This window comes from Salmo salar, chromosome 22 (genome assembly GCF_965601325.2).
Source record: "Salmo salar chromosome 22, fSalSal1, whole genome shotgun sequence".
NCBI lineage: Eukaryota > Metazoa > Chordata > Actinopteri > Salmoniformes > Salmonidae > Salmo > Salmo salar.
In genome coordinates, this window is record NC_138312.1 from 27675858 (window position 1) to 27699368 (window position 23511).

The 23511-nt window shown below is 47.8% G+C and overlaps 1 protein-coding gene across 4 annotated transcripts in view; it reads left to right on the forward strand.

The window, feature by feature from the left end:
- The window catches only part of ppfia4 (PTPRF interacting protein alpha 4), a 103322-nt gene that overhangs the window by 75140 nt on the left and 4671 nt on the right, over window positions 1-23511 (forward strand). For 2 of the 4 annotated variants that reach the window (XM_082967449.1, XM_082967453.1), the window contains 21 exons: window positions 57-278; window positions 639-785; window positions 1784-1918; window positions 2180-2262; window positions 5350-5482; window positions 5655-5717; window positions 5923-6014; window positions 6133-6262; window positions 6885-7081; window positions 8722-8950; window positions 9178-9213; window positions 9435-9562; window positions 9739-9869; window positions 9968-10049; window positions 10361-10442; window positions 10606-10806; window positions 11161-11223; window positions 20152-20178; window positions 20393-20568; window positions 20770-20867; window positions 21624-21799. In XM_082967449.1, the coding sequence (XP_082823575.1) occupies window positions 57-278; window positions 639-785; window positions 1784-1918; window positions 2180-2262; window positions 5350-5482; window positions 5655-5717; window positions 5923-6014; window positions 6133-6262; window positions 6885-7081; window positions 8722-8950; window positions 9178-9213; window positions 9435-9562; window positions 9739-9869; window positions 9968-10049; window positions 10361-10442; window positions 10606-10806; window positions 11161-11223; window positions 20152-20178; window positions 20393-20568; window positions 20770-20867; window positions 21624-21799 (2631 nt within the window). The remainder of the gene's footprint in view (window positions 1-56; window positions 279-638; window positions 786-1783; window positions 1919-2179; window positions 2263-5349; window positions 5483-5654; window positions 5718-5922; window positions 6015-6132; window positions 6263-6884; window positions 7082-8721; window positions 8951-9177; window positions 9214-9434; window positions 9563-9738; window positions 9870-9967; window positions 10050-10360; window positions 10443-10605; window positions 10807-11160; window positions 11224-20151; window positions 20179-20392; window positions 20569-20769; window positions 20868-21623; window positions 21800-23511) is intronic. The other 2 variants (XM_082967450.1, XM_082967452.1) reach the window with 2 other exon arrangements.

A 23511-nucleotide genomic window follows, 5' to 3' on the forward strand; every position in this document is an offset into this window, starting at 1 on the left:
GTGTGTGTGTGTGTGTGTGTGTGTGTGTGTGTGTGTGTGTGTGTGTGACCCTTCAGAGGCTACCTAACGGTTCCATAGACGCCCATGACGATGGCAGCAGGTCAGTGGAGCTGCAGGAGCTTCTGGATCGGACCAATCATGAGCTGGCTCAGAGCCGCGAGCGTTCGGGCACGCTCAGTACACGCGTGGCAGAGCTGGAGGCGGAGCTAGCCAACACTCGCCGAGACCTGAGTCGCAGCGAAGAGCTGTCAGTCAAACAACAGAGGGAACAGAGAGAGGTGAGTGTAATTGAGGAGATAGGAAAAGAGAAGGGGGAATCGATATGTCTCATTCATAAACATAAACACTGTTGATTGTATAGAGCTCGCCAGTGTCCAAAGGAATAGGCAAATCAAACTTCACATGTGCCGAATACAACACGTGTAGACCTTACCGGGAAATGCTTACTTACAAGAGTTAAGAAAATATTTACCAAATAAACTAAAGTAAAAAATTATAAAAAGTAACACAATAAAATAACAATAACGAGGCTATGTACAGGGGGTACCGGTACCGAGTCAATCGGCAAGGTTCTATGTTATGTTTCCTAGTATGAAGACACACACTGTATTTTCTCTCTTACTATTTGCCTGTTGTAGGGGCTGGCGCAGAGGGAGGATATGGAGGAGCGGATTACAACGTTAGAAAAACGTTACCTGGCCGCTCAGAGGGAAACCACACACATCCACGACCTCAACGACAAACTGGAGAACGAACTGGTTACCAAGGACTCTCTGCACCGACAGGTAACACACACACACACACATGCTGAATAAGTCACCATCGACTGTGCATAGGTATGTATGACACATACAAACACATCTCAGGGAGTCTGGAGGGGGTCAATACTGGTTCACATGAAGAGGGGACGGGGTGAGGTAGGTGAGGTAGGGAACTCACACACAGACGGGGGTCAATGATGGTTCGTCAACCGTTCAGTTGAGGGTGAAGTTCAGTTTATCTCCACTTGAAGCCAGAGAATGTGAGGGTGACACAGAGTAGCCATTACTACCTCAGAGACATCAGAGACAGGCCTCTAAGGTTCCATCTATCACACACACACACACACACACACACACACACACACACACACACACACACACACACACAAGTTAGTATCAGGGACTTGTGTCTGAGCTTGCATAGAAGTAACAGTGTGAAGTAACAGATATAGAAGAGACATGAATGCTTGGTATTTGGTTTCAGTCAACTCTGACATTAGCTCAAACCTATAGTGCTTGGTCAGCAGTCGGCAAGCCTACCAGAGAACTAAGCAGTTCAGCTGATATGAGTAGCATGTCTACAAAACATATTGAGTTGCACCCCTTTTGTCTTTAGAACAGCCTCAATTCATTGGGGGCATGGACTCTACAAGGTTTTGAAAGTGTTCCACAGGGATTGTGGCCCATGTTGACTCCAATGCTTCCCACAGTTGTCTATGTCATGGAAAGAGCAGGTGTTCCTGATGTTTTGTACATTCACTGTATATGGAGCAAACAATGCTTTTATAACCACTGATAATAAAAATACAACATTTTAAGTTATGCCAATGACAAAACATCTGTATGACCTCAAATATGTATGTGATCATCTCTCTCTTTCTCTCCACCTCTCTCTCCCTCCCTCTCTATCTCTCTCCCTCCCCCTCTCTCTACCTCTCTCTCTCCCTCCTTCTCTATCTCCCTCCCTCTCGCTCCCTCCCTCTCTATCTCCCTCCCTCCCTGTCTCCCTTTACCTCTGTCAGAGTGAGGAGAAGGTGCGCCAGCTGCAGGAGTTGTTAGAGTTGGCAGAGCAGAGGCTGGCTCAGACCATGAGGAAGGCTGAGACACTACCAGAGGTGGAGGCAGAGTTGGCACAGAGGGTGGCAGCCCTCACCAAGGTAACAACACACACAGTCACAGTCCTAAACATACGGTGGCTGGATGTCAATCGAACCCACCATAGCAATCTTGATGCATGCACACTTGTTATTCTAACAACAGGAAGGTATCTAGCTGTAAGGTGAAGGTATCTGGTAATTGTTGTAGGATTTCACTGTAACCAAAACAATAACTGTATTTTGACAATGTGAAAAAGAGCTCGGTGTGTAAATACTGGAATGCAGGTTTGATTGAGTTGAGTCTTGTGTCTCCCCCTGCAGGCCGAGGAGCGACATGGCAACGTTGAGGAGCGACTCAGACAGCTGGAGTCACAACTGGAGGAGAAGAACCAGGAACTGAGCAGGGGTGTGTGTGTGTGTGTGTGTGTGTGTGTGTGTGTGTGTGTGTGTGTGTGTGTGCGTGCAGTCTTGCCCTGCAGGCTTTCTCTGACCTCTCTCTGAGTGCAGCATAGGCCGACGCTTCACATTAGCCTGGTCCCTTGACTTTGTCTCTTCATGTTCCCTCACACACACACATGTAGTGACGCCTCTAGCACTGATATGCAGTGCCTTAGCTGCGCCACACGGGAGCCCCAGAGTGAGGGATGCATGCCAGCAAAGCCACTACACAACACAACACTAAACAATACATGAATTGCACTATAACAGTGACAAACTGTGCCCACAAACTGTTGGGGCCTACATTAAGCTGTCCAAACAGCAGAGCCCCAACAAGCAGACCCAACACCTTACCACTGCTACACCAGGTTATTTCTCAAACAGGTTATAGGCTACGTTTCCTACCAAGGCAGAACAGTAGGTGAAATTAAGAGGGGAAAATAGGGTGAGGCACATGGGCTACTAACAGCTTACTACACAACATACACTAAGTATTACTTTCTTAGCTACAGTATACAATACATTTTTGGAATCACCTTGTTGTGCTGTGCTCACTTAGAATAGAAAAGAGACCCTTAAACCCAGAATGGGGACCACACAACCACTCCACTGAATAGCAGACTAGTGATTGCTTAGCAATGCTTGCAGTTAGCCGCTGATTCCTTCCAAACCACTTTTTGTTGAATTTGCGATTTACAACTTGATGTGTAATGTTTATGTCCAATGGCCGATGAGCACTGAAGTTTTATCTATAATTTCTCTTCATTATTTATCTTACTATGACAAGGATTAAAAAGGACTTGATTCATGATGATGACTACTAGCTAAGATTTTGAAAGTATGATGTTGAGTCCATTCAAAGCTACTGTAGATATAACGTGATTTGACGTAATTTTATCTGTGGCCAATGACCTTGAGCCTTCTTGGATGGGCACTTCTAATGTAACTCTATGGCAGCACCCAAGGGGCTTGAATTTTCTAGCTCTACCCTTAGATTTGGCAGTGATGTAGTGTCCCCATGAGTGACAGAACACTGAGCCAATCACGGCGCAACTAAAGAACATTCCCATTAACATTACCCCTAAGCTCCTTATTTTCCGCTGGCTGCCCCACCACCATAGAAAGCACTGAGCTAGGCTGAAACTGTCATGTGCGTCGTAATGATCGGACCAAACTGCAGCGGGGATGTGAATCATCTTCTTGATTTATTAAAGAAATGAACACTGAACAAAAGCACAACGAAAAACAGTCCTGTAAGGTACATAGACTATACATGGAACAACCACCCACAAACACGAGAAAACATAAACCCACTTAAATATGGCCTCCAATTAGAAGCATCGACAACCAGCTGCTTCTAATTGGAGGTCGGTCCCAAAACTAACATAGAAATAGAAAAACTAGAAAACCCACATAGATATAGAAAACATAGAACATAAACCAAAAACCCCGAAACACACAAAACAAACACCCCCTGCCACGCCCTGACCAAACTACAATAACAAATAACCCCTTTTACTGGTCAGGACGTGACAGAAACACCTGCATTTTGGAGCTGCCTTACTCAAGAAAACAAAAAAAGAGACCATGTTTGTAGGGAAGCTTTATTAATTAAAATATATATATATTTATTTTACATTGTTTGCAAACTGATATGTGACAGATATGAATGCCAAAATAACATGCAAAGCAGGCAAGCCCACCTGCTCAGTGACTTTCAATGTGGCACCATCATAGGATGCCACCTTTCAAAAAAGTCAGTATGTCAACTTCTGCCCTGCTAGAGCTGCCCCGGTCAACTGTAAGTACTGTTATTGTGAAGTGGTAGACCACACAAGCTCACAGAAGAGGACCACCGAGTGCTGTAGCGTGTAGCGCGTAGCGCGTAAACATTGTCTGTCCTCGGTTGCAACATTCACTACCGAGTTCCAAACTGCCTCTGGAAGCTACGTCAGCACAAGAACTGTTCGTCGGGAGCTTCATAAAATGGGTTTCCATGGCCGAGCAGCCACACACAAGCCAAAGATCACCATGCTTAATGCCATGCGTCGGCTGGAGTGGTGTAAAGCTCGCCGCCATTCGACACTGGAGCAGTGGAAATGCGTTCTCTGGAGTGATGAATCACGCTTCACCATCTGGCAGTCCGACAGACGTATCTAGGTTTGGCGGATGCCAGGAGAACGCTACCTGGCCCAATGCATAGTGCCAACTGTAAAGTTTGGTGGAGGAGGAATAATGGTCTGGGGCTATTTTTCCAGTGAAGGGAGATCTTAACGTTACAGCATACAATGACATTCTAGACGATTCTGTGCTTACAACTTTGTGGCAACAGTTTGGGGAAGGCCCTTTGATGTTTCAGCATGACAATTCCCCTGTGCACAAAGCGAGGTCCATACAGAAATGTTTTTTCGAGATCGGTGTGGAAGTATTTAATTGGCCTGCACAGAGCCCTGACCTCAACCCCATCGAACACCTTTGGGATGAATTGGAACGTTCGACTGCGAGCCAGGCCTAATCGCTCAACGTCCGTACCCAACCTCACTAATGCTCTTGAGGCTAAATGGAAGCAAGTCCCCGCAGCAATGTTCCAACATCTAGTGGAAAGCCTTCCCAGAAGAGTGGAAGCTGTTATAGCAGCAAAGGGGGACCAACTCCATATTTAGAGTATCACACACTCACTATGCCTTGCTTTATAAATATGAGCCGAATCCACACATTTCCTGCTGCAGCCTGTTTCCCTACCCCACAGAGCTCTGACTGGCTGATATATTTAGAATTGGAATAATTCACGCATGTCTAGTTTCTCTCTCTCCATGTGAGCTCATGAGTATAGTTAAAGTAGATCTATGAGGAACCAGCTGTGGTTGAGATATGATGTCAAGGTAGTGTTTCTTTTGACTGCATAATACAATGTTGTCAAATCAAGTCCTTTCTCTCTCATTCTGTTTTCTGGTGCTGTGCTCATGGAGAGTATGGAGTGCTTCTGTATGTGGGTGACAATAGTCATGAACTTTTAAACCTCTCTCTCTTTTTCACTCCCTTTCTCTCTCTCAGGCACGTCAGAGAGAGAAGATGAATGAAGAACACAACAAGCGTTTATCTGACACTGTAGACCGTCTGCTCACTGAGTCTAACGAGAGACTGCAGCTTCACCTTAAAGAACGCATGGCAGCACTGGAGGACAAGGCATGGCACGCAACACACACACACACACACACACACACACACACACACACACACACACACACACACACACACACACACACACACACAAATATGACGTACTCAGGCCTCTAAACTAGTGATTCCCAAACTATAGCTGAACAGTGATGTCTTATCCTCTTCCTGTTGGTTCCAGAACTCCCTGATTCAGGATCTGGAGAACTCCCAGAAACAGCTGGAGGAGTTCCACCACACCAGGGTGAGTCAGGCCTGGACACACAACACATGAACAACGCAACACACATCCCTCTATGCATCCAACGTTCTATTCATTGAAACTTTTCACGGACAAACATGACAGACAAATTATGGATAGCCACATGTATTGGATGAGAGTTGAACTGTTACAAATATTGTGATTGGACATTGATGTTGTTCAATCCCACAATGCCTTTCTTTGTCAGGAGCGTCTGATTGGTGAGATTGAGAAGCTGCGGAATGAGATCGACCACTTGAAACGCCGGAGTGGAGCGTTTGGAGATGGATCACACCCACGGTACATAGACATACACACACAAACACACACACTATACACACACACACTAGTCCCACACTTGCCCCATACTAGCACCCTATACTGACCAGGTTTTCTCTGTATGTGTGTGTGTGTATAGGTCTCACATGGGCAGTGCCAGTGACCTGCGTTTCTCAGTGGTAGAAGGGCAGGATGGACACTACAGCTCTGCTGTCATCAGACGGGCACAGAAGGGCCGCCTGGCAGCGCTACGAAACGAACCCAACAAGGTAACCACATACACACAAGCACACACACACACACGTACACCACACACCCACACCACACACACACCTGTGCCAAACTTGGTACCCTCCCCTGTGCCTGTGTGTCCAATTTCTGTGCCCATCCCAAGCTATGTCATGAAACACCACATATCCTGTCTTCCTCTCCACATATGCCCCCCCTCTCCTCCCTTTTGTTAGTGTCTCCTCTCTTCCTCCTCTCTTCCCCTCCTCTCTCATGGCTGATGATCTGATGGCCCTGATGAGGGCAGTAATATGGCTGATGGTTGTTAAGCTTAACACACTGCATTTGCCCCTCATTACATACAGCTCTCACCTAACCAATGCTTCTCTCTCTGACCCCTGCTACCTTGGACGTACGTATGTGTGATGTAAGTGGTATGTCTTTATCAACATGTGTGTTTATAAAGTGTTTAAATATATGAGGTGTGAGTGTGGATTTGTTTGGGTATCTGAGCAGACTGTGTGTAATCTGATGTGTGCGATGTGTAACTGTCGTACAGGTGTATGCCGGGTGTGTGTGTGTGTGTGTGTGTGTGTATCTATCGTAATGGTGTGTGCGGTGTCTAACAGTGTGTGTGTGTGTGTTTGTGTATTTACTCTACAGGTGTGTGCGGTGTTTGAGCAGGAATACTCGTCTCTACGTGGCAGTGTCAGTCACCTCCTGGGCAGTGACGTGGAGGCGGAGTCAGACCTAGATGATGATGTTAGCTCCGTCCTCCTGTCACCCAGCGGCCAATCAGATGCACAGACTCTGGCTCTGATGTTGCAGGAGCAGCTGGATGCCATCAACGAGGAGATCAGGTAGGAGAACACACCAACACAGACAACTATCGCAATACCCACTATCTCCCTCCCTACCTTCCACCATAATATCTCCAGCATTTTCCAGAATCTGAAGCCTTGGCTTCCTCCTGTCCTGAGGGTTTTGTTACTCCTAGGCAGAGCGATGTGCAAATTCTTTCCCCCATTTTTGATGTACCGTTATTCTTTAACTCACACACCCAGGGAACATGCTTTATACTGCTGGTTATTATGTGTGTATGATGTAGTTATTATGTGTGTACGATGTAGTTATGTGTGTACGATGTAGTTATTATGTGTGTACGATTTAGTTATTATGTGTGTACGATGTAGTTGTTATGTGTGTATGATGTTATTATTATGTGTGTATGGTGTAGTTATTATGTGTGTATGATGTAGTTATGTTTGTATGATGTAGTTATTATGTGTGTATGGTGTAGTTATTATGTGTGTATGGTGTAGTTATTATGTGTGTATGGTTTAGTTATTATGTGTGTATGGTGTAGTTATTATGTGTGTATGATGTACTTATGTTTGTGCGTATGATGTAGTTATTATGTGTGTATGATGTAGTTATTTTCTGTGTACGATGTAGTTATTATGTGTGTACGATGTAGTTATTATGTGTGTATGATGTAGTTGTTGTGTGTGTATGTTGTAGTTGTTGTGTGTGTATGATGTTATTATTATGTGTGTATGATGTAGTTATTAACTGTGTATGATGTAGTTATGTGTGTATGGTGTAGTTATGTGTGTATGATGTAGTTATGTGTGTATGATGTAGTTATTATCTGTGTATGATGTAGTTATGTTTGTATGATGTAGTTATTATGTGTGTATGGTGTAGTTATTATGTGTGTATGATGTAGTTATTATGTGTGTATGATGTAGTTATTATGTGTGTATGATGTAGTTATGTTTGTATGATGTAGTTATTATGTGCGTATGATGTAGTTATTATGTGTGTATGATGTAGTTATTTTGTGTGTATGATGTAGTTATTATGTGTGTACGATGTAGTTATTATGTGTGTACGATGTAGTTGTTGTGTGTGTATGATGTTATTATTATGTGTGTATGATGTAGTTATGTTTGTATGATGTAGTTATTATGTGTGTATGGTGTAGTTATGTGTGTATGATGTAGTTATTATGTGTGTATGGTGTAGTTATTTTGTGTGTATGATGTAGTTATTATGTGTGTATGATGTAGTTATTATGTGTGTATGATGTAGTTATTATGTGTGTATGATGTAATTATTATGTGTGTATGATGTAGTTATGTCTGTATGATGTAGTTATTATGTGTGTATGATGTAGTTATTATGTGTGTATGATGTAGTTATTATGTGTGTATGATGTAGTTATTATGTGTGTATGGTGTAGTTATTTTGTGTGTATGATGTAGTTATTATGTGTGTATGATGTAGTTATTATGTGTGTATGATGTAGTTATTATGTGTGTATGATGTAATTATTATGTGTGTGTGATGTTATTATGCGTGTATGATGTAGTTATTTTGTGTGTATGATGTAGTTATTATGTGTGTATGATGTAGTTATTATGTGTGTATGATGTAGTTATTATGTGTGTATGATGTGTGTATCATGTCTCATCCCACTGTACTCTCTGGTGTTTAGGATGATCCAGGTGGAGAGGGAGTCTGCTGACCTCAGGGCAGATGAGATAGAGTCTCGTGTGAACAGTGGTAGCATGGACGGACTCAACGTTACACTCCGCCCCCGAACCATGCCCACCTCAGCCACTGCCCAGTCCCTGGCTTCCTCCTCGTCCCCTCCCACCAGCGGACGCTCCACCCCCAAACACAACACCCACAACGCCAGCCACCAGCTGGGAATCATGACCCTGGTGAGACGCCGACATGCACTTAACCATCAGAGAGGACTAACCTGAAAACATTTTTGGATTGATGTACTCACACACAATGTTTACAGTGTGAAACAAAAAGTCACTCAACTGCTGCTTATTCATTCTCTCTTCAGTAACCCCAGTAACTGGTTTTGATTGTATGTCTAACAACTGGTTGTCTCTAACTATGTGTTGGTGTGTCTGTGCCTCCCTCCTGTCTTTAACAGCCGAGCGACTTAAGGAAACACCGTAGAAAAATAGCAGTAAGTCAGTTTTCTCTTTATCTACACAACTAAGAGAGGCAGTACAGTTCCCAGATATGGAGAGGTACTAAAATGAACACAGTTTTCAAGGTTGCGATTGGAAGGACAGGATCATTCCCGCTGGACAAGGTGTTGTCACAGCCTCTCTGAGAAAGCTCCTATTTGAAGCCTCCTGACAGGTAAAGGTGGCTTCACTCTTTCTCACCTCTCTCTCCCTCCAGTCTCCAGTGGAAGCTCGTGAGGACAAGGCTACTATCAAGTGTGAGACGTCTCCCCCCTCCTCCCCCCGCAGTCTGAGACTGGAGACCAACTTCGCCCAGCTCACTGGCAGTCTGGAGGACGGACGAGGGTCCACACACACACACACACACACACACACACACACACACACCACACACACACACACACACCCCCCCTCCCCCACATACACACACATTCTTTCAATCCCACTTATACTTTGTGTCTCTCTCCCTCACTCACTCTCTCTCTCTCTCTCTCTCTCTCTCTTTATCTCTCTCTCTACAGGGGTAAAGCGAAGAAGGGCATCAAGTCATCTATAGGTCGTCTGTTTGGGAAGAGCAAGGAGAAGGGCAGGATGGAGGGAGGAGGGACACTGGGGAGGGAGGGACAGCCTCTGCCTGCCCTGATGCCGGGAGGTAACGCAGCTGGACCTGTATCTGTGTCTCCTGTAGGCTACTGTATGTACAGGTATATGTGAGTGATGCTATGTCTGTTGTGTTGTGTGTCTCAATAGACTTTGAGATGAGCATCGGAGACACCATGACTCTGGGCAAGCTGGGCACACAGGCAGAGAGAGACCGCAGGATGAAGAAGAAGTAAGACCTTTACCTATCACTCACTCACACACGAACACACACACACACACACACACACACCACACACACACACACTCTTTCTCTCTCTGTCTAAATGCGAGGTCAATTGGTGGTGTCTCTGTCAGTTGAATTGTGAATACATTTTGGAAGCTGTGAAACCCTGGCCTCACTCTGTTCCATAGTGGAATAAAACATTCATGTGCTCCAGAGGCCATGCCAACATTAGTTGTTTACTCTCCTCTCTCTCTCTTTCTCTCTCTCTCACTCCCTCTTTCTCGCCCGTTTCTGTCTCTCCCCTGTCTCTGTGTCAGACATGAGCTGCTAGAGGAGGCCAGGAGGAGAGGACTGCCCTTCGCTCAGTGGGATGGACCAACTGTGGTCTCCTGGCTAGAGGTATAACCTCTAACCCCTGACCCCTAACCTCCACCACAACCTTACCCTAGCCCTACCTTAACCTTGTCCTACCATATAATCACCTGGAGTGTTATACTGTGTGAGATGATGACGTTGATGGTGGTGGTGATGATGAAGATGATGCTCTCTCTCACCAATGTAGCTGTGGGTGGGTATGCCTGCCTGGTATGTGGCAGCGTGTCGTGCCAACGTGAAGAGCGGTGCCATCATGTCGGCCCTGTCTGACACAGAGATCCAGAGGGAGATTGGCATCAGTAACCCCTTGCACCGCCTCAAACTACGGCTGGCCATCCAGGAGATGGTCTCCCTAACCAGCCCCTCTGCCCCACTCACCTCTAGAACGGTATACACACACACACACACACACACACACACACACACACACACACACACACACACACACAGCCTCTCTGTACCGCTCATGGTACATGCACACACACACACTGCCCATCACCTGTCACTTCACTGACCCTGTAATGATAGTGCTTTTGGAGTTGACAGTACTCTTCACTCTGTCCACTGTGCTGCATGGGGTGGAACGTGAAACCTACTCTCTCAACAGTGTGCCAGATACTGCCTGCCTGACACACTCCCTCTCACTACAGACACTGTATGTGTGTGTGTGTGTGCTCTTCTTTGTGTCTGTCTGTACTTGTGTGTGTGTGCGTGCTCGTGCGTGCTCTCCCTCTCTGCACAGTCCTCCGGAAATGTGTGGTTAACCCATGAAGAGATGGAGAACCTGGCTTCCTCCACTAAAGCGGTCAGTGCCATCTGTGTGACCCCCTCCCCACCACACACACACCACACACATCACACACCCACACACACTCTGCCCCGCTGTGCTACACATATGCCTGCTTCCACAAACGCTCATCCCCAGCCTCCTACAACTACAACGCATACTGCCTGCTTGTTTGTGCCTGGGTTAGCATGTCTTTGGTGTACCATATTAGGCTCTGTTGTTTTGATGGGTTATTGTGTGTAGATTTATGCTGCTTGTCTGTTAGGTTGTGTTGGGTGTGTTGTGATGAATTTTGTCTCAACATTCTGGTGTTAAAGTTGATCCATCTCTCCATATGGCTTTCCTGGGTTCAGTACCTGGTCGGTTACATTGGTGCATGGGACTCATATCACTCAAAAAATTAAAATCAAATTTTATTTGTCAATAGACCTTACAGTGAAATGCTTACTTACAAGCCCTTAAGCAACAATGCAGTTTTAATAAAATACCTAAAAGAAAGTAAGGGATAAGAATAACAAATAATTAAAAAGCAGCAGTAAATAACAATAGCGGTGCTATATACAGGGGTTACCAGTACAGAGTCAATGTGTCAATGTACGGAGGCACCAGTGTCGAGGTAACTGAGGTAATTATGTTGCCATACCAGGCAGTGATGCAACCCATCAGGATGCTCTCGATGGTGCAGCTGTAAAACTTTTTCAGGATCTGAGGACCCATGCCAAATCTTTTCAGTCTCCTGAGGGGGAATAGGTTTTGCTGTGCCCTCTTCACAACTGTCTTGGTGTGCTTGGACCATGTTAGTTTGTTGGTAATGTCGACGCCAGGGAACTTGAAGCTCTCAATCTGCTCCACTACAGCCCCGTCGATGAGAATGGGGGAGTGCTCGGTCCTCCTTTTCCTGTAGTCCACAATCATCTCCTTTGTCTTGATCATGTTGAGGGAGAGGTTGTTCTCCTTGCACCACATGGTCAGGTCTCTGACCTCCTCCCTATAGGCTGTCTCATCATTGTCAGTGATCAGGCCTACCACTGTTGTGTCATCAGCAAACTTAATGATGGTGTTGGAGTCATGCCTGGCGGTGCAGTTATGAGTGAACAGGGAGTACAGGAGGGGACAGAGCACGCACCCCTGAGGGGCCCCCGTGTTGAGGATCAGCGTGGTGGATGTGTTGTTACCTACCCTTACCACCTGGGGGCGGCTCGTCAGGAAGTCCAGGATCCAGTTGCAGAGGGAGGTGTTTAGTCTCAGGGTCCTTAGCTTAGTGATTAGCTTTGAGGTCACCATGGTGTTGAACACTGAGCTGTAGTCAATGAATAGCATTCTCATATAGGTGTTCCTTTTTTCCAGGTGGGAAAGGGCAGTGTGGAGTGCAATAGAGATTGCATAATCTGTGAATCTTTTGGTGCGGTATGCAAATTGGAGTGGGTGTTAGGTATGCGTAAATGGCTGTAAGGGAGTCAGGCGCAGGAGAGCAGATATTGGGTAGCAAACGGAGCCTTTTATTTAGGCGAACCAAAAACACACGGCACAACGAACACGAAATACAATACGGGTTGACATAACCCAGCGCAACCAGTCTTACGCGCGCATACATGAAACAATAAACAATCCCACACAAAGACATGGGGGGAACAGAGGGTTAAATACACAACAAGTGATTGAGGGGATTGAAACCAGGTGTGAGGAAAACAAGACAAAACAAATGGAAAATAAAAAGTGGATCGATGATGGCTAGAAGACTGGCGACGCCAACCGCCGAGCGCCGCCCGAATAAGGAGAGGACCCGACTTCGGCGGAAGTCATGACAGTACCCCCCCTTGACGCGCGGCTCCAGCAGCACGCCGACGCCGGCCTCGGGGACCACCCGGAGGGTGAGGCACAGGGCGATCTGGATGGAGACGGTGGAACTCCCGCAGCATTGAAAAGTCCAACACGTCCTCCACCGGAACCCAGCACCTCTCCTCCTGACCGTACCACTCCCACTCCACGAGGTACTGAAGGCCCCTCGCCCGACGCCTCGAATCCAGTATAGAACGAACGGAGTACGCCGGGGCCCCCTCGATGTCCAGAGGGAACGGAGGAACCTCTCGCACCTCAGACTCCTGGAGCGGGCCAACCACCACTGGCCTGAGGAGAGACACATGGAACGAGGGGTTAATACGGTAATCGGGGGGAAGCTGTAACCTATAACAAACCTCATTCACTCTCCACAGGACTTTAAATGGCCCCACAAACCATGGGCCCAGCTTCCGGCAGGGCAGGCGGAGGGGCAGGTTTCGGGTCGAGAGCCAGACCCGGTCCCCCGGTTTGAACACCGGGGCCTCACTGCGGTGACGGTCTGCGCTGGTTTTCTGGCGCAGCACGGCCCGCTGGAGGTGAACATGGGCGGCGTCCCATGTCTCCTCCGTGTGCCTGAACCAGTCGTCCACCACAGGAGCCTCGGTCTGACTCTGATGCCAAGGCGCCAAAACCGGCTGGTATCCCAGTACACACTGGAAGGGGGAGAGGTTATTGGAGGAGTGGCGGAGCGAGTTCTGAGCCGTCTCGGCCCAGGGCACGAACGCTGCCCACTCCCCCGGCCGATCCTGGCAATATGACCGCAGAAACCTGCCCACATCCTGGTTCACTCTCTCCACCTGCCATTACTCTTGGGATGAAACCCTGAGGTAAGGCTGATTGAGACCCCCAGACGTTCCATGAACGCCTTCCAAACCCTCGAAGTGAACTGGGGACCTCGATCAGACACTATATCCTCAGGCACCCCGTAGTGCCGGAAGACATGCAGAAACAAGGCATCCGCAGTCTGTAGGGCCGTAGGGAGACCGGACAGAGGGAGGAGACGGCAGGACTTATAGAACCGATCCACAACGACCAGGATCGTGGTGTTTCCCTGTGAGGGGGGGAGATTGGTAAGAAAATCCACCGACAGGTGCGACCAAGGCCGCTGTGGAACGGGTAAGGGGTGTAGCTTCCCTCTGGGCAGGTGCCTAGGAGCCTTACACTGTGCGCACACCGAGCAGGAGGAAACATAAACCCTCACGTCCTTGGCCAAAGTAGGCCACCAGTACTTCCCAGCCAAACAGCGCACCGTCCGACCGATCCCAGGATGACCAGAGGAGGGTGACGTGTGGGCCCAATAGATCAACCGGTCACGGACAACAGACGGAAAGTACAGACGCCCAGCGGGACACTGGAGGGGAGCGGACTCTGCACGTAATGCCTGCTCAATGTCTGCTTCCAGCTCCCACACTACCGGCACCACCAGGCAGGAGGCCAGGAGTATGGGAGTGGGATCCATGGGCCGCTCCTCTGTGTCATACAGTCGGGACAGTGCGTCTGCCTTAACGTTCTAGGAACCTGGTCTGTAGGAAAAGGAAAAAAACAAAATGGGTGAAAAACATGGCCCACCTTGCCTGGCGAGGGTTTAGTCTCCTCGCTGCCCGGATGTACTCCAGATTGTGGTGGTCAGTCCAGATGAGAGGGTGTTTAGCCCCCTCAAGCCAATGTCTCTACGCCTTCAGAGCCTTGACGACAGCCAACAGCTCCCAGTCCCCCATCGTCATAGTTTTGCTCCGCCGGGCTGAGCTTTTTCGAGAAGAAGGCACAGGGGCGGAGCTTCGGTGGCGTACCCGAGCGCTGAGAGAGCACGGCTCCTATCCCAGCCTCAAACGCGTCCACCTCCACTATGAACGCCAAAGAGGGATCCGGATGGGCCATCACGGGAGCCGAGGTAAACAGAGCCCTCAGGTGACCAAAAGCCCTGTCCGCCTCAGCCGACCACTGTACCGGGCCCCCCTTCAGCAGTGTGGTAATGGGAGCCGCTACCTGACCAAATCCCCGGATAAACCTCCGGTAGTAATTGGCAAACCCTAGGAACCGCTGCACTTCCTTTACCGTGGTGGGAGTCAGCCAATTACGCACGGCTGAAATGCGGTTACTCGACATCTCCACCCCCGAGGTGGAAATGCGGTACCCTAGGAAGGAGACGGACTGCTGGAAGAACAGGCATTTCTCAGCCTGACGTACAGGTCATGCTCCAACAGTCGACCAAGCACCCTGCGCACCAGGGACACATTCTCGGCACGTGTAGCGGAGTATATCAGAATGTCATCAATATACACCACTACACCCTGCCCGTGCAGGTCCCTGAAAGTCTTGTCTACAAAGGCTTGGAAGACTGATGGAGCATTCATCAACCCGTACGGCATGATGAGGTACTCATAATGCCCTGAGGTGGTACTGAACGCCGTCTTCCACTCGTCTCCCTCCCGGATACGCACCAGGTTATAAGCGCTCCTGAGATCTAATTTGGTGAAGAAGCGCGCTCCGTGCATTGACTCAATCGCTGTGGCGATGAGTGGTAGCGGGTAACTGTACCTCACCGTGATCTGGTTTAGACCTCGATAGTCAATACACGGGCGCAGATCTCCCTCCTTCTTCTTCACAAAAAATAAACTCAAGGAGGCGTGTGAAATGGAGGACCGAATGTAGCCCTGATGCAGGGATTCGGAGAGACATGTTTCCATAGCCACCATCTCCGCCTGTGACAGGGGATACACGTGACTCCTGGGAAGTGCAGCGTCTACCAGGAGATTTATTGCACACTCCCCCCGTCGATGGGGTGGTAATTGAGTCGCGAGAGCCAAATTGGCATATTCGGGGGGAATGTGCACGGTGGAGACCTGGTCTGAACTTTCCACCGTAGTAGCACCAACGGAAACCCCTAAACACCTCCCTGAGCACTCTCGCGACCATCCCGTGAGAGCCCTCCGTTGCCATGAAATGGTGGGGTCATGACGAGCTAACCAGGGAAGGCCTAGTACCACGGGAAACGCAGGAGAGTCAATGAGGAAGAGACTGATTCTCTCCTCGTGACCCCCCTGCGTCACCATGCCCAGGGGGATGATAGCTTCCCTAATTAACCCGGACCCTAATGGTCGACTATCCAGAGCGTGACCTGGGAAAGGCCTAACCACTGGAACAATAGGGATCCCTAACCTATGGGCGAATGCTCTGTCAATAAAATTCCCAGCCGCGCCTGAATCGACGAGCGCCTTATGCTGGGAATGCGGGGAAAACTCAGGAAAATAAACATGCAAAAACAGGTGTACAACAGAGGGCTCTGGATGAGAGTGGTGCATGCTCACCTGGGGCGACGCCAGAGTACTCTGCCTGCTGCCTCGACCCCTAGAGGAACCAACACGGCACCGACAAGCAGTGTGACCTCTGCGGCCACAGATGGTACACGTGAAAGCCCCTCCTCCGGCCTCCCTGAGCGCAGCACCTCCCAGCTCCATAGGCACCGGAGCGGTGGTGCTGGGAGAGGGAATCGACATAGCCGTCTCTGGACGTTCGCGGGTGACCAGCAGGTTATCCAACCGAATGGACATGTCCACCAGCTGGTCGAAGGTGAGGGTGGTATCCCTGCAGGCCAACTCCCGACGGATATCCTCACGCAGGCTGCAACGGTAGTGGTCGATAGGGGCCCTGTCGTTCCATCCCGCTCTGGCGGCCAGGGTCCGAAATTCCAGGGCGAACTCCTGGGCGCTCCTCGTCCCCTGCCTCAGGTGGAAAAGACATTCACCCGCCGCTCTACCCTCGGGCGGGTGGTCGAAGACCGCCCGGAAGCGGCGGGTGAACTCCGTGAAGTCGTCCAACGCCGCATCTCCTTCTCCCCACACGGCGTTGGCCCATTCCAGAGCTCTCCCTGAGAGGCATGAGACGAGGGTGGACACCCTCTCCCTTCCCGAGGGAGCCGGGTAAACGGTACCCAGTGCCGTGTCTTTGGCGTCATTAAACTGAAGACATGTTTATCAAATAACTCTCTGTAATTATTATTACGCGATTAAACTGATTAATCGTGTAACTGTAATTAACTAGAAGGTCAGGGCACCAAGGAAAATATTCAGATTACAAAGTTATAATTTTCCTAATATAACTTTCAGATATTATAATATCTGATCGATTTGTCTCCTCATTAATGATGTGTTATTTACCTCACGTTAGTCTCATTCCAAACGTCGTAAATTGTTGGTTATCTGCACAAACCCAGTCTTCACTATGAGTCATCCATACATCAATTGTCTTAAAATCATTTATTTACTAAACTAAAATAATTCACAGAAATGCATAAACAAACAGATATGGTTACAAGGAAATGATAGGAGAATGTGCCCTAGTGAGCTAAACCGGCATGGCGGCTTGTTACACAAAGAAAGGGGGTTGGGCTTGAATAAAAGAGCGGGAAGACTGAGGAACACAGAAACAGCTCTGCTATCGTAAATACAGAATCTTATGCATTCTAAATTACCGTCCATTTGGAAAAGGAAAATGCTATAAATATTTACTCTGAGCTGCGCTTCGGTAGGTTGGTCGTAGATGCTGGCTGTGTTGGCCAACAGAGATCTTCCTGTCCTCGGAAGAATGTCACTGGTGGTAAAATGGAAACTTTGTAGTATCTTCGTTGTGTGTTAGAATGGATACGCCGTCCGTCCTTTCCTAGCCCACGTCTACAGCGGCCGCTGCTAACTCAACGGCTAGGAAGTATCACTTCTGTAGTGAATAAGGGTTCAAAGTTCATACCATTCGCAACCAAAGCTCACGCTGAGGTTGGCTTAGTTCTGTACTTGACATGTGTGTCCTTTTAACGCAGAGGCTGCAGACCTCACGTACCCGGAACAGCCTGGTTACGTTTTTGTCACTGACTTATATAGTGGCGAGGGGAGAAGGGTGTGTTTCATCGTTTATAACCCCTGTCTCTTCACGGGACGGGCCACTGATTGGTCAGGGCTCTTTCCTTATGAAAACCCAATTCTCTCATTTGGAAGCTAAAATTACATTTAATCTCCTAACAAACAGTTTCAATATCAAACATTTAAATTGCACAACAATTCCATGTGAATCTGATAACTAGAATGTGTAGACTTTCCCAGGTACAGTTTATGTCGTCCTGTCATAAGTCATAATGTCTCAGATGACAACCGAACTGACATCCATACTCATTAAGTTCCAACGCATATTTCCAACTGGTTCTATTACCGAAATATGGTTCCTTTCCCCCAACTTGTTTGATGTTCCCAGACTCTCTATATTTAACAAAGGCTATTCAAAAGTCCTTCAGTGGGGTCAGAGAGAGAGGGGAAGGGAGAAAGGTATTTATGGGGGGTCATAAACCTTACCCACAGGCCAATGTCATGACACCAGGTATAGGTCCAGCTGTAGCAGGAAACCCTGGCACCGTGTCGCCGTCCCATCATACTGCCCGGGAAGGGCGAGACGCATCCCACTGGGACCGGGTACAGGAGGGACGGGTAGTGGGAACCCCTGTTGTGCTGGTGGAGGTGCTGGAGGAACTCCCTGTCTTTCCCAGCGGTCCATCTTCTGGACGACGCAGTCCATGGCGGAGCCGAGATGGTGAATCAACGCCGTGTGCTCCTGGATGCGCTCCTCGACTCCGCTACCATAGGTACCTGCTCCTGCTGACTCCATGTGGTGGTTGTGGGATTCTGTTAGGTATGCGTAAATGGCTGTAAGGGAGTCAGGCGCAGGAGAGCAGATATTGGGTAGCAAACGGAGCCTTTTATTTAGGCGAACCAAAAACACATGGCACAACGAGCACGAAATACAATACTGGTTGACATAACCCAGCGCAACCAGTCTAACGTGCACATACATGAAACAATAAACAATCCCACACAAAGACATGGGGGGAACAGAGGGTTAAATACACACAAGTGATTGAGGGGATTGAAACCAGGTGTGAGCAAAACAAGACAAAACAAATGGAAAATGAAAAGTGAATCGATGATGGCTAGAAGACCGGCGACGCCGACCGCCGAGCGCCGCCTGAACAAGGAGAGGACCCGACTTCGGCGGAAGTCGTGACAGTGGGTCTAGGGTTTCTGGGATAATGGTGTTGATGTGAGCCATGACCAGCCATTCAAAGCATTTCATGACTACAGACGTGAGTGCTACGGGTTGGTAGTCATTTAGGCAGGTTACCTTAGTGTTCTTGGGCACAGGGACTATGGCGGTCTGCTTGAAACATGTTGGTATTACAGACTCAGACAGGGAGAGGTTGAAAATGTCAGTGAAGACACTTGCAAGTTGGTCAGCGCATGCTTGGAGTACACGTCCTGGTAATCCATCTGGCCCAGCGGCCTTGTGAATGTTGATTTGTTGAAAGGTCTTACTCACATCGGTTGCGGAGAGCGTGATCACACAGTCGTCCGGAACAGCTGATGCTCTCATGCATGTTTCAGTATTACTTGCCTCGAAGCGAGCATAGAAGTAATTTAGCTCGTCTGGTAGGCTCGTGCCACTGGGCAGCCCTCGGCTGTGCTTCCCTTTGTAGTCTGTAATAGTTTGCAAGCCCTGCCACATCCGACGAGCGTCAGAGCCGGTGTAGTACGATTCGATCTTAGTCCTGTATTGATGCTTTGCCTGTTTGATGGTTCGTCGGAGGGCATAGCGGGATTTGTTATAAGCTTCTGAGTTAGAGTACCGCTCCTTGAATGCGGCAGCTCTACCATTTATTTTAGTGCGAATGTTGCCTGTAATCTATGGCTTCTGGATGGGGTATGTACGTACAGTCACTGTGGGGACAACGTCCTCGATGCACTTATTGATAAAGCTAGTGACTGATGTTGTGTACTGCTCAATGCCATCGGAAGAATCCCGGAACATATTCCAGTCTGTGCTAGCAAAACAGTCCTGTAGTTTAGCATCTGCTTCATCTGATCACTTTTTTATAGACCGATTCACTGGTGCTTCCTGCTATAATTTTTGCTTGTAAGCAGGAATCAGGAGTAGAGAGTTATGGTCAGAGTTGCCAAATGGAGGGCGAGGGAGAGCTTTGTAGAGCTCAGTGTGTGATTAGCATTAGCTAACTGTGTGCATGCGTCTAACCCAATCTGTCCTGTCTCTGCCACGCTGTCAATCACTCAGGAGAATGAGGAGGGCAGCTGGGCTCAGGTGAGAACTCCTCCCACTAACACCTGTCGTTGTTATCACAACAATTACCTGAGCCAGGGGGGTTGTCACCATGTCACAGAGAGCACAGTCTTAGACCACACACACATACACACATGCCTACCCTTTCGGTTAATCCACGTACACAGATGAACCTCTCAATTGTATCTAATCTCAGCCAAACATACTCACTAACTGTGTCCCTCCTGACACACAGACTCTGGCATACGGGGATATGAACCATGAGTGGATAGGTAATGAGTGGCTTCCCAGCCTGGGTCTGCCTCAGTACCGCTCCTACTTCATGGAGTGTCTGGTGGACGCCCGCATGCTGGACCACCTCACCAAGAAAGACCTCCGCACACACCTCAAGATGGTTGACAGCTTCCACAGGTCAGTCACCATGGTAACCAGCCAGCCACCACGGCAACAGCAACCGTTCTTAGGAGCTGCCATGCTACACTCTCAATATCAATATAGGAAAAATAGGCATAAAAGTGATGACATATGTATTCAATTTGTGTAGTCAACAATGACATTTTACCCATAAAAATGTGGGAATACAAAATTCACAAATAATATTGTGTGTACCAGGGCCAGTCTGCAGTATGGGATTATGTGCTTGAAGAGACTCAATTACGACAGGAAAGACCTGGATCGTCGTAGAGAGGAGAGCATGCACGACATGAAAGGTAACATCCATACTCTTAGACAGGATCTCTCATTATAAATGTCATCATGTGAGATCCTGTCTCAGTTGTCTGTAGACACAGCACATTTACATTTGAGTCATTTAGCAGACACCCTTATTCAGAGCGAGTAGTGAGTGCATACATTTTTATACTGGTCCCCCGTGGGAATCAAACCTACAACCCTGGAGTTGCAAGCGTTGTGCTCTACCAACTGAGCCACGCGGGACTTAAGAGGGTTGGAGCTCTATGTATGGACAGCTGAGGCTTTTACTGCTATCTCTCCCTCTCCTCCTCCCCCCCCCACACACACACACACACACACACACACACACACACACACACACACACACACACACACACACACACACACACACACAGAGAGAGAGAGAGAGAGAGCCAGCTAAAGCTTTGCTATCTTATGACCTTCAGCACTGCATATGAACTTGACTCAGCTGTCCTGTCACATCAGAAGCCCCCCTCCTCTGACACACACACACACACACACCGCCTGTTCCTCTCTGAAAAGGCTGGGTGACAGCTGTGCTTATTCAGAACAAAGGGAGTATGCCATTGAGAGTACACTATTGGAGTGTGAATACTTCTGATATGATATTCTCTGTCTGTTTATTAGATGCACTGGTCTATATGCTGTGATAGTAATATACCTCTCTCTGTCTCTCTCTGTCTATCCCTCTCCCGTCTCTCTCTCCTCTCCCGTCTCTTTCCATACCCTCTCCCCTCCCCTCCTCTCTGTAGATGCGTTAGTGTGGACCAATGAGCAGGTAGTGCACTGGGTCCAGAGTATAGGTCTGAAGGACTACAGTAACAACCTGATGGAGAGTGGAGTCCATGGGGCTCTCATTGCTCTGGATGAGACCTTCGACTACAGCAGCCTGGCTCTCATACTGCAGATCCCTATGCAGAACACACAGGTACACACAGACACACACCCTTGGTCGAGGGACTAGCGTTGTGTAGGAATGACTAGGACTGTCACAGTTACCATATTACCGCCACATCAGTCACGAGTCATGACCCAGTCAAATTCCCTGTGACGGTTGGCATTCATTTGAGCATTCAAAACTGCTCAAATGAATGCCACTGATGGGTAGTTTACCAAACATGCCAATGACCCTCGCTAATGGCCTGGTACTCAGTGCTCTATTGTCCATATAATTACTCTCTAAACACTTCAGGGTTAAATGTGAATAATCTGAATGATGAGGACAAATGATGGTGAGAATTAGAGCTCCTGTTCGGAAATGGACACGGGAAGCCCTGGATTATGCAAAGATACATTTTTAAAACCCGTTCTGAAAGGACCTATAAGACAACCGGTCCGATCTGAGTGAGGGAAGCAGCAGAAAAGCCAATTGTTTTACTACTTTATTAAACCAGAGCTGTAGAGAAAGGGAGAGAGAGAGAGGCACAGAGCGAGCAGCTGTAGACTATTAGGGAGCGGAGGCCGAGTGTGTGTGTGTTTGTGTGAGTAAGACACTGGAGGCTCGGAACACCAGAGCAGGCATGGAGGGAGAGACCACAACCACTGTTATCTTGTGCTAGACTAACTTCTTGCTAGATATTTATCATTCCATCCGATTACATAGTACCTGACTTCACTGCATCAAACCGAGAGAAGCTAGGTTTATTGAGGCTAGCCATAACGTTACTGTTGTTCTCACCGTCAGCCTACAGTTGGCCTACACATAATAGAACGGACGTCCCCAGTCAAGTCAACGATGGCATAATGGGTGGACTTGTAGCCATTTTGAGTGTACCCATTGGAGCAAAGCAGGAAGTAAAAGAAGGATGTAAAAGCAGGAAGTATACCCATCAGTCTGTGCTGTGGTTTGTTGATTCAACTCAACAGGCATTACAAAAACGACATTCTATTGCATGAGCCACATCAGTTAGTATTATTTGAATGAACATTCTGCATTACCATTATTGCAATACCAGGCAGCCTTTGCGAGTGTACCCATGAGTTTACCAGTCTAATTGCCAGGGTTAGCGGTTCCAAGCCCATCCTATTCATTCTATTTCTATGGTGTGGAAGCCCGGAGATGCTAAACATGTTTATGTTAAATAACGGTCAATTACCGTGAGACCGGCAATAATTTGCATGACAATTATCTACCGGCTGACAAAATGTCATGACCGCCACAGCCATAGGAGTAACGCCAGCTGTCTATTTAAGTGATAATGCCGGAGAAGCTGGTGTTTGGAGGATATATTGGCACGGGAGTTCGTCTCGGGTCGGCAAACCATGCCAATATATCCTCCAAACACCGGCTTTGAAAACATTATCACTTTTATACAATTGGTTAAAACCTCTTGAGGACCCCTTCGAGATAAAATCCCGTTAACGGGATTGGTTGGACAACAACCAGTGAAATAGCACGGCGCGAAATTCAAAACACAAAAATCTCAAAATTAAAATTCAAGTATTATACGGCATTTTAAAGATAATCTTCTCGTTAATCCAACCACATTGTCCGATTTCAAAAAGGCTTTACGGTGAAAGCAAAACATTAGATTATTTTAGGATAGCACCTTAGCAACAAAAAAAAACACAGCCATTTTCCAAGCACGGATAGCCGTCACAAAACCAGATATACAGATAAAATTAAGCACTAACCTTTGA